The sequence below is a fragment of the Lycorma delicatula genome, chromosome 2 (assembly GCF_047948215.1).
Source record: "Lycorma delicatula isolate Av1 chromosome 2, ASM4794821v1, whole genome shotgun sequence".
NCBI lineage: Eukaryota > Metazoa > Arthropoda > Insecta > Hemiptera > Fulgoridae > Lycorma > Lycorma delicatula.
Genome location: NC_134456.1, coordinates 22,726,386 through 22,738,471, shown reverse-complemented (window position 1 = coordinate 22,738,471; position 12,086 = coordinate 22,726,386). Strand labels below are relative to the sequence as shown.

General features: G+C 27.5%; 1 protein-coding gene across 1 annotated transcript in view; it reads left to right on the top strand.

Moving 5' to 3' along the window:
• The window catches only part of LOC142320552 (transforming growth factor-beta-induced protein ig-h3), a 108,524-nt gene extending 99,380 nt beyond the window's left edge, over positions 1-9,144 (top strand). The window contains exons 6-7 of the mRNA XM_075358457.1: positions 1,713-1,916; positions 2,055-9,144. Coding sequence (XP_075214572.1) covers positions 1,713-1,916; positions 2,055-2,353 — 503 coding nt within the window. The 3' untranslated portion in view covers positions 2,354-9,144. The remainder of the gene's footprint in view (positions 1-1,712; positions 1,917-2,054) is intronic.
• The last annotated feature ends 2,942 nt before the right edge of the window (positions 9,145-12,086 follow it).

The window sequence follows — 12,086 nt, the reverse complement described above, 5'->3', positions numbered from 1 at the left end:
ATCGACTCATTCTAAATTAAAAGAATCTATGTAATATTTATGTTAGAGTAAAGTGTAAACACTTATACTTCTTTTTTTTCGGGAAGAAAATATTTCCTTGCTCCTTTTGGATATTTTGGTTAGTTTTAGATTACAAACAGAAGTCCTGATCCTCTAAAGTTTTGTGTGTATTATTTTATATAATGGAGCTGTTTCAACTTCAAAGTTGCAGCCTTATATCCTAGCCAGACACTGAGAAGGGCAGGAGGATTGGGCAAATACTCTTCACAGGAGCCCACCCTGGATTGAAGGAGAGATGTTTCCTGTTTCCAGGAGGATAATTATGACACCACTTCACTTTCACTGCATCAAGAATCTGCTGCTTGGAAGGAAGTAAAACTGATTAAAAATTTAGCCCTCCGATGCTTAATAATACTACAATGAAACACAGCTAGTAGCTTTCATGTGAGCAAAATAGTTGGAATAAATTATAAATGCCGAGTTATCTACCAATCCAGTTCAGGTAAATCCAGATTATTCATCCTGCGAGTTTTGAGATCTGATTTGGGTTCTCCATCAAATATTAGGGGGGATGCCTTTCTGCAAACTTCAATTGAAACATCAAGGGGTCCTCCAGAGGAGTCGAAGTTTTGAAAAGCACTCCCATCTGAATTAGTAGATTACTCCATTGCCCATCCACTTGTAATAAGTATAAATTAGTAGTGCAAAATAAAGATTTTTCATGCATAAAAGTCACTTTCTTTCCAGTACATTTATTTGCATAAAGCTTTCATTAATAGAGTGTCCTTCATCATGGAACTCCGTCTTGCCACAATGAGGTTCTCACCTCAAGTATAAAGGTTGGCAGTACCACTCCAATTTCACGTTAAAATTAATAACTTAAATTATTTTTAAAGTTTTGAAATATATTAAAAAGAACAAAAGACGTTTTAAAAAACCAATTAAATAATTTTTAACAAAAATAATAAATACAAAACAAAACATGCAAAAGAACTTTTGAGTGTATCATTAAAAAAAAATTACCATCATTTACTATCTATGATTTTTATCTGCCACATACATAATCATATGAAAACATTTCCTACTGATCTTTTCTGCCTCTTTCTTTTTCTGTTTAGTCTCTGCAACCACCGTAAGGTATTCCTTCAGAGGATGAATAAGCATGATATGTATAAGTGTAAATGAAGTGTAGTCTTGTACAGTAACAGGTTGACCATTTCTGAGGTATGTGGTTAATTGGAACCCAACCATATCCATACTCTAGTATTCAAATCCATACGAAAGTAACTGCCTTTACTAGGATTTGAATCTTAGAACTCTTGACTTCGAAATCAGCTGATTTGCGATAACATGTTCACCACTAGACCAATGCAGTGGGTTGATCTTTTCTGCCTACCATTTACTAAACTAAGAATTTAACACTCTTCCAGCTTGCTGTAGATATTCTCATGAAAAAGATTGCTAGCTCCAGGACTAAAAAAAATTTAATAAATGAAAAAAGAAATAATAATAATAACAATAAAAAATAATAATGGACAAATCAACAACATTTATAGAACACTGTTAAAAATACTTGTTTAGTAAGTAGATTTTAATAAAAACTTTTATAAAAGGTTTTTGAAAATAATTTTTTTTGTAATTTATTTCAATAACCATTTAGCATAGTTCTTTATTTGTAAATTGTTTAACATTTAATAATAATTGTTTTGCAGGTTATACATTTTTTGTGCCGACAGATGAAGCATTTTCACAGGTGGGATTAAAACATGCTCCAGATAATTTCTTATCAAATGGTGTCGGTTTACAAGTTCTTTTGAGTCATTTTATTAAAGGGCGTTTATATGATAGAGATCTCAGTGATAATGCTACTTTTACTTCTTTATCCAATAAAACTCTTCATATTTCTAGAAAAGGAGGTTTGTACTGTACAATATCTTTCCTATTTTAAGACTGAATTAAAAGATTTGCGATTGTAAGTTTCTATTTTAAAATGTATCGTAATAAAGATATATTTTCTTTTGTAAAGCTAATTTATTGCTTTGTTTTGATTTCAGATAATGTATCAGTAGAAACATCAAATATAGTTCAAAGTGAAGTATTTGTTTATAATCTCGGTACAATGTTTTACATTGATAAAGTTCTCTTTGGTGAAGAGCTGCCAGAGTTTGATGCTGTAACTACAACAGAGACAGTAGTAGTAAATACTGCCAAAGGCAGTGAATGGACAGAAGAAACTGGATCACTTCCTGATATTCTTCTACAAGATTCCACAACAATGAATAATATGGCTAATGAAGCATCTGAAACTACAACTACAACTAACACAAATAGTGGTACAATAATTCCACCTTGAATTTAAGTTGTAAATGGACATATTAGCCTTATGAAAATGGCAAGTGTAGTTTTGTTGATAGTTATTAGATTGCAATGATTGCAGCCAGTTTTTTTTTTTTAATGTAAAAGTAAACATCAACAAAACAAACTAATTAAATCTAATCCCTTTTGAATAGACTGTTGTTGATGAATGAACAATATATATGATGAAAAAGTTTATATCTATATTTTCATTCCTTTCTCATTTACGATAAAGGTAGATTGGTAGATTGTAAGTCATTCTATTACAGTATTTACTGAGTATAATTTCCAATGTATAATTTTTCCATTTACAATCATAAAATTATGAAAATGATTTGAAACTAACTGTACAGAATGGATAGGGAGCCAAAATAAAATTAATTATCCCATGATTAGTATAATTGGGTAGTTTGGAGTATAGCAGCAGCATTCTTAACAGTTATTTTAATTTAAACATTTACTCATCAGTAAATGAGCGTTGATTTAAACTAATAATGCTGATTAATAATACAAGATGCTACTGTACTTCAGCCTAGTCATATAGAGTGTAACTTTTCTCATAAAGAAAATTATAGAAATTTAAATCAGTTTAAATTGTCTAAAAGAAAATTCTGGTAAAAATTAGAAAAAATCAGTCATTACTTTATGTGTGTTAATAATCACTCTGAACGTTCAATACATCTACCTATAAATAGTAATAAGAATGAAAAATAAATCGAACATGTAGGATTACAAATTTTAATGTGATAATGTAGTTGTAAACTAAGTTTCATATGCCACTTAATGATGAAGAAAACAAAAATATGTATTATAATTACACTCAAGGACCGTTATAAAAGACAATATTCAGTGAAAAATAAGAGAGAAAAAAAGAATGTTATTAACACCAATAATATTTAATAATTTAAATTATTACAAGTTACATTTAGTATGCGTGTTTTCATCAAGAAAAATGATTTGAACATAATATTAGCTTATTTGATAAGAAATTTGTTAAGACTGACCATTTGGTACAAATGTTTTGTTACTGGCAAAAAAATAAATTGTACTAATATATTTTACATAAAGAGTATTAATTTTATAAAAGATTTTTAAAATATCACTAAATTAATTTGAAAATTTTCATTTGTAAAATAAAACCTGTGCAATTTCTAATAAGATATTTCTTGTTTGTAATAAAAACTTAACAAAACTACCTTGCTAAAAATACTCATTAAATGCATTTACTACTGAGCTTAATAATGATATTTTAAAAATTCTGTATTTTAAAATAAAATGAAGACATTTTTAATGAAGCTTAAAATAGAAATTAAATTTTAATTTATAATTTTAAATGTGATGTAAAACTGTTGTATTTATTTAAATATTGTGTAAGTTTAAAGACGTATAGATACAATAGACAGACTAATCAGAACCATTAGAAACAATGGAACCATTAGAAACTATAGTTAGGTGGAAGAAAAAGTTCAAACAGCAGGCAGAATCAAGAGTACATATATTTTGTTTTAATTAATTTTTCTGCTATAAAGCAAATATTCAATTTAAACGTTCACATTTTATCGAATGAATTTCTCAACCCAACCCTAGTCAATCTGTTGTTAACCATCCATTTTTTGACCAATAATATAGGCACTTTTGATACCTATTAGATTGTTATCAGCCATTAAGAAACTATTAACTATTATCATCTGCAAACACATTAGCTTAATTCTAATGCGTAGAATGAGTTACATGCGAATAACAGATATTTTCTATTTTGTAAGGATATAGAATCTTATCCAAATTGTATCTATATTTTTGTAAGGAAACAGTTATTATTATTGTCCCAATAACAATAGCAGATGTAATCTTAACTTGGAACTTACTGTAAAACAAATGTGTAGAATTTGATTTATAATAATTGAATACTGACTTACATGAATTATTTCAAATAAGAATTGAGAAATAATCTATGTAAATAAAGTCGATTTTCAGTTATTATTTACAAGTATGCAAAAAAGTGTACTTAGAACAATTTTTGTTTGAAATAAGTTTGTTTACTCTTATTTAAACTTAATTTTATAATAAAGTAAATGATTCACTTTAAAAAAAAAAACATTTAGATTTTAATTGATAAAAGTTTATTTGAGAAATTCCATTTAACTTTTAACTTCTGCCAAAAAAAAGTATATCTTATTTTTAAAATAAATAAATGAACATTAATTCAAAGAATTATTTTCATAGCTATCTTCTTTGGTACTTCATATCACATTAATTTAAATAATTAGAAGAATTAAATTTATCTGGCAAATTTATCTAACTGAAAATTTTGCCCTATAACTTGGTGTTTTCTTTTTTTAATTATATAGTATACTTATGAGTACACATCTATCCATATTATAGTTACTGAACATAGTGGCTCTATACTGTGGAACAATGATTTATGCTCTCAAGATACAGAGCAAGAGAATAAATTCAGTTTTGGGTTCTGCTGTATCAGTTTCTTGCTTAACATACCAATATGAAAATACTTAGATGTAATACAACTAGAAAAAGTTTACCTCACATAACTAAAAGTCTTTTTTTAGCTTCATTTGAGATATTCTTAGTAGACAACTGACTAATAAGTTGAAGTTGATTACAGGAGTCAAAGGCTAATGGATAAAGAGGTCATTACATCCCTTAAACTTACTTAAGTTGTTTCTTAGGTTACACATCCTTTTTATTATTTATTTATGGTTCATTAGTAAAAACACTTGTTTGAATGAAATGAAGTAATCAGAATCTGAAATACCAGTTAGTGCCAGGTAGTGTATGGTGTTTGAAAAAATAGTTTTTTTTTTAATAATAGCTAACTATTACTTTGTTAGTTCTTTAATAGTCATGTCTCTTCTAGTTAACAAAACGGTAATTAAAGAGAGTAAATATGAAAAATATTTATACACAGTTTAATCCAGAAATGATAAATATTTAAATAATAGAAAAGAAATATAACATGAAATTATATTAATTTGTAATTAGTTTATTTTTTGTTATTATGTTCATTTGTATTAGAATAAATATTTCATTTTGTTACTATCTTAGTAACTTTGTTTATCTGTTTTGGTAAAACAGCAATCTATATATATATTTTTTGAATATTTCTGTTAATAAAAATACAATTCCAGATTTTTGGTCCTTGTTACTGTAATGTTCAGATTAGGTTAATTATTAAGAGTCTATTGTATTTATATGATGTATATGTTAGTATAATTCAATTAAATGAAATACTTTTTTCATAGAACCTAAATAATTTTTATTTTAATTAGTGTTGTACAGAATTTTATTAGCAATTTTTAATTTGAAAAAATAAAATGACAGTATTTTTTGGTAACTTATGTAGATTTTATTTTGATATCTTTTTTTTATGGACAAATTTTTTACTTTTATATTTTGTATGGAACAATTAGACATATTTTTAAATTCTTATGTTAGTTTGCACTGTATCATACTGCAATGTTTTTTATTTTTTTTAGACTAAATTTATAATACTTTGTATTTTACTGAAGTTTATAATATAATTTTCAAAACAAATATATATTTTTTAAAAATTAAATATTCATGCAAAATGTTTATAGCTCTTAATTGCATCAATTAGATATTAGCATATTCTAAAAATTTATTATAACTTGAAGAAAAAATTATAATAACTATAAAATTTATTCCTGCCTGCTCATCTTTCATTTTATACTTAAAAAATGAAAAATAACCATCCAGTAAAATCAGTACTTCAGGTTTAAAAGTTTGTCTAATCAAAACATTAAAACCTTTGCACTGCAACCTATTTATTTGAGTTAATCTAGATAAGAGTAATATCAATTAATTATTTTGACTTTAATATTAAAATTATTTTTATGCCTTCTGTTAAAAATAAAATTGACAATTTCTGTTTAATTCTTGGTATGGTTAGCGGCCAGCTATGGTCACTGAAATTACAGGTTAAAATTATCGTTACTATTAGAATGATTAACAGAGTAAAAATGAACAACATCCGTTGACTAGAAAAGAAATTAAAAAAATTTTTTGCTATGATTTGAAATTTGCTTCTGTCTGATTCAACTGACACTGAAGTTGTTTACCATCAAAAGCAAAGTGAATACGATCATAAAGTAAGTGCAGAAACTGGTTGGGTTTTTAATATTTGATGGTCTAAAGCAAGACTAAACAAATCACGATTTACTGCAGCTGTCTCTCTTGTTATTTTCTTCTTCCTTTATTCTCTTTTCCTTATCCTTTACATTTAACTTCCTAGGATAGTATTGTAGGAATCATGACACCTGCTACCCTGGTTCCGTTTACGGCACCAATTGTGTAGTGGCCACTTCTTTATTGGAATTCATGATTATTTTTGAGTAGAGAAGTAACAAACAAATTAAGTTTTTTGTACATAGGAAACATATAATAAGAGGCTAATTCATAAGTAATTTGAGATGTTGAAGTATTATTAAAAAATAGTGTGTAATTATAATAGAATATTTGAAATTATAACTTATTAGATTAATTCACATCTTTTCCTAAGTAATTGATTAGTGATAGTTTTGTAGTAAAGGTTTGTAAATTAAACAGCTTTGCAAAATTTTGCCAATCAGAATTCCTATTTATTTTGAATTGATTTTAATTTTATATATTTTAAATTATATATTATGTATTTTAAGTTTTATTACTAAATTTTAAGTTTTAATAATCTAAATTTGTACAAATCCATTCAGGATTGACTATTCTGTAACAATTCAGAATTTATAGATAGAATTTTGAGTTTTTTAAAAACATTTTAAAATGTAAGTATAATTTCACGGCAAAAAACTATTTTTTATTTTATGAATTATTTATTTGTTTGACAATAGCTACTACAGGTAAACACCCAGTTACAGCCCCTAATGAGAGATGAGTTTTGTAGCATTAAAAAATGTCAAGCCTGACTGGGATTTAAGTCCAAGACGTTTTGGATAAAAAAATGTTAATATAAACTAGAAAAAACATATTATAACATCATGACTTAAATTTTGTAACCTTATTTTGGTCTTTATTTAGTCCATGCTAAAGCGTAATTCACATTAAAAAATTTTAAATACATGTGAATTCATTATTTTATTGTTCTTTTAATGAATTTACAGAGAACGTTTTTTTTAATTTAACCTCCGGGACGACCTTTAGGTACTGCTTAACAGGATGAGATGAATGATTTGTAGCATGTGTGAAAATGCCATGCCTGACCAGGATTCGAATCCAGGACCTCCGGATGAAAGGCTGAGACACTACCACTCATGCCAGGAAGGCTGGCTACTGAGTACATTGGATTACACACACGTCTCAATAAAATGTTTGTGATATTAGTTACATTAAAAAAAAAAATGCCTGCAGTTGCACTTAGCTTAATAAACTTGCTTATTTCATTAATAGTCTAAACAATTCTTGGTGTGCTTTTTTCAGAAAAATACACATAGCCTGGAATTTACAGGCTATACATAATGTATATTTCATATACATTATGAAAATATAATATATATGAATTTTATACTTGACAGATGAAAGTGTCTATGAAAAGAAAATTCTTTTAAAAAACCTCATCCATTTTTTACAGTAACATAATTTCAGCCATAATCAAGTTGTAACGCCACTGGATATTTTTAAATGAATCTTATTTTAATTAATACCTTTTGTTAATCTCCAACTTCTACAGTGCTTTTAATTTAGCAAAACTGTAGTAGATATGAATTGTTATTTTTTGATATGTGAAACTACAAAATAGGCTGTTCAATTTCAAGAACCCTCCGATGTACCTGATAAGCATTTAGAATTTTTTCAGATTTTAATCAATGTTGTTTTTTACTATAAAGATACATTCACCATTTTCAGTCACAGTAGATGTAACCATACCTAGATAACTTGGTCTCACAGTAGCTTACTATTATCATTTATAAATGTTAATATACTATTACTACAATATAATATAGGCTACTACTTAATTCTTTTTTCTTAATGGCTATTTATTGAAACATATAACTTAAAACCCTAATGAGGTTTTTTAGTATCTCTCATACTGCAGTTTATGGTTAGGAAAGTTAATCTTCTGTCTTCCACCCATTATAATAAGATTGTTTCTTGTTGAGTTCCATCAGAGTGATTAATTTTGTTTTTATCAGGCAGGTGAAGTGTTCATAAAGTTTTTACATAACTTAATTCAATTGTGTAATACGGTACAATTTCACCAAACTCATTCGTCTGTTGGACCAGAGCTAGTAAAATCATAATCTTCTGTCTTCCACCCATTATAATAAGATTGTTTCTTGTTGAGTTCCATCAGAGTGATTAATTTTGTTTTTATCAGGCAGGTGAAGTGTTCATAAAGTTTTTACATAACTTAATTCAATTGTGTAATACGGTACAATTTCACCAAACTCATTCGTCTGTTGGACCAGAGCTAGTAAAATCATATCAGCAGTTCATTGATATTACCGTACATCAGTTCAAGTTCAATTATTTTAAAATGAATATGGTTATTCATGTTACTGGTATACTTAAGAAATTGGAATTAAATGAGCAGCACCTTTGGATCTTCAATATGATAATGAACTGCATTTTTTACAACCCGCTTGTTCACCAGTGGATAAGTCAGGGAGCAATACAGGAAATTAATAAGTATAAATGCAAACAAGGAAAACCACATTTAACATATTTATTTCTTGTAGATAATTTTAGCTAAATAATCGTGGTTGTGGTTTTACTAGTGTTTACCACACAGTTGCTAGTTAAAAAAAAACATTTACCTAATACTACACAAGACAACTGCTGACTGGTAATTGAGCTTTATAGCCCTGTAATATGAAAATGAAAAAAAAAACCTAAGAAAATTATACAGATCACGTATCATACTCTTTTTAAGATCGATTTTGTAATTTACTTCACCCATCCTTACAAAACTAATCAAAATACAAATAACCAATACTAAACAAATTGGTTCTCACTGATCAGTGAGGTTAAACAATACTGGGATGACAATGTCCTTTAGATAACTGCAAGCTGTTGGGTTTTTTTTTAACCTTTGGCACTGCCATTAGGTATTGCTTCAGAGGATAAAAAAATGAAATAAGCTGTTGGCTTTAGTTCAAGAAAACTGTACAGAGAAATATAAAAATAATTAATCTTCTTACCACTGGTGCATGCCCTTATTATAAATCTAATCATAAGATATCTTACACACAATAACAGAATCAGAACATCCTGGCCCTGCTAAGGTGATGTTCATTTATATTTGTCATTAAATGGATACTTGTACAGTAACTTTTAAAAAATGTCCTACTTCTTTTATTAATGTATCCAAGCAGAAGTGGACTAGCAATGACCTTTAACTGCAGGTGGTTAGTTGACTCACACTTGTTAATTAGTATATCAACCAGGGCATTTGCATTAAAATAACACCAGGTTTATATCACTAATTATTCTAAGTTAACGAGTAGAAAGATTTCATCGCTTGTTCAATTTTACACTGTTTTTACAAATAAAAAAAAAAGAAGTGATACCTAATTACCATTGTTTTTTGTTATATATTTCAATATATGACAGTTTAAAATTAAAGATAATTGGAAAATCGGATAACTTGAAATTGGTCAGAAATGTGTACAGAATGTACCTGCACCTATCAATTAATTATAATGTGGAATTTGATATTAACATTAAAAAAATGTAATAACTGGGTATAAGGATTTTAAATCATTATTAAGTAGAAACCTTAAATAAATTATGATAGAGAAATGTATTATCAGTTGCATTATTAAAATTAATTTAAAAACCTTACCTTAATGAATTAGAATATGCTCAAAAGTAACAATTATAACAACACCAATATTACTATTACATTTTTTCATTTTATAAAAAATTATAACTGTCTTTTTTATTTTGTAAAATCATTTGTAATGTAAACTGTATTTTGTACTAAAATTGGAAATGATGGGTAGATTTAATATGAAGTGAATAATATAAAGGCTTATTTATTATTATAATTCACGATAACAGTTATTAATAAATATTATATTTTATACATTAAATACATCTATTATTATGTTAGGATATTGTTTTAAAATCAAATATAATTGAAATGCACATTGTAAATATTATATGTGTTACATAAGTATATAAGTGTTAGTATATAAGATCTGTTATGTATTTGTATATAATAAAATTAATTATTTGTAATTATTAATAAAAATAATTTATCATGAATAAACATAATTATATTTATTTAATTCAAACGATATAAACCATAAATGATAAGACTGAATATTTTTGTTGTAACTTACTGTTACAAAAATTTGTTTTGGTGGCTGACTTTATTTATCCACAGTAGTTTGATGGAAAAAATTACTTAACAATTATAATTTACAATATCAACTTAATGATCAGCAGGTTTCTTATTTATTTAAAAATATTTTATATTTCAGTTCAGCGACTTATAATTACAACAGAATCGTATAAAAAATAATCATACCTTCCTTGACTTGTACAGTACGATATCTATGAACACAAAATACCGATCCATGCAGCAAACATACATAATTGTAACACATTTTTAGCTTAAAAAAGTGAAACTCCAGAAACAATTAATTACTTGCATGTAGTGGAGCAACAACATTACGTCAGTGATGAAACTGCTCTAGTTCCTCAAAATACTTGACATGATTACAAGAATCTATTAAATTTATAATAAGTTCAGTTTAATCAAAGAATTATTACTTTTGTATTTAGATTTGTCAAGAATAGCTGTGTAAAAATGGACTGAAACAAATAAAGTTAATTACAATAACTTTTTCTTTTTTACTTAAAATATGTAGCTCTTTTTGAGGAAGTAAGTTATGAATCCAAGGAGACTGGAGCCAGCAGATCCAGTACCTGCCTCATCCCTTTAATTGTTGAAGAATAATAATTTTCATCATCCGTGCCCTTACATTTTTCTATAAATTCTTATTCTGGTCCAGTAAACCTTCTGGTCGAACAACAGCTTTTGGAGGTGCAATTGTCTGAATTACAAAAAAGATTGTTAAACAGACCAGTTAAAAAGGGTACCTTTTAGTTCCTTCTGGATCTTCTTTTCAGTTTTATTTCTCTTTCTTCTTACTTGGAAGAAATCCAACACCGTTATCTAGGTACTATTGCACACTCCCCTCCTTAAAGCTGTTTGTCCCAAACAGCTCCATGATAAGGTATTTCTTCTCTTCTCATCGTTTCTTCTTAATTGGAAGAAATCAGTTACCCTGGTCCTGTTATAATATTTATTTATTTTCTATGAATTATTCCTATATTGCACACATTTTTCAACATATGAGGAACTTTTGAATTTCTTCAAAAAAGATTTCAGACATGTTACAAGTCAACTGTGCTCTAACTCCTATACTTTGTCACCCAGTGCCTCCTTCAATGGCCCAAACAAAAAAAAAGTCACAAGAGGGATAAATTTGGACTGTACATGGGGATCTTCTAAGAAAATTAAATTTTGTTTTAGTAAATTTTGTCCAGTTTATCCAGAGGGCTAATAGCTGTAAGAGACCTTACATACATTACCTTGGCATTGTTGTGAAAAAGAATCAATCTGATTGGCTGATAGTGCCTTTGTTCCTGTAGGCGACATTTACTTTGTCAAAGAGACGCCAGAACTATGCAGCATTCAGTGTGAAATTTTTAGAGAAAATCAATAAAAAATACACCTTTCTACTTCCAAA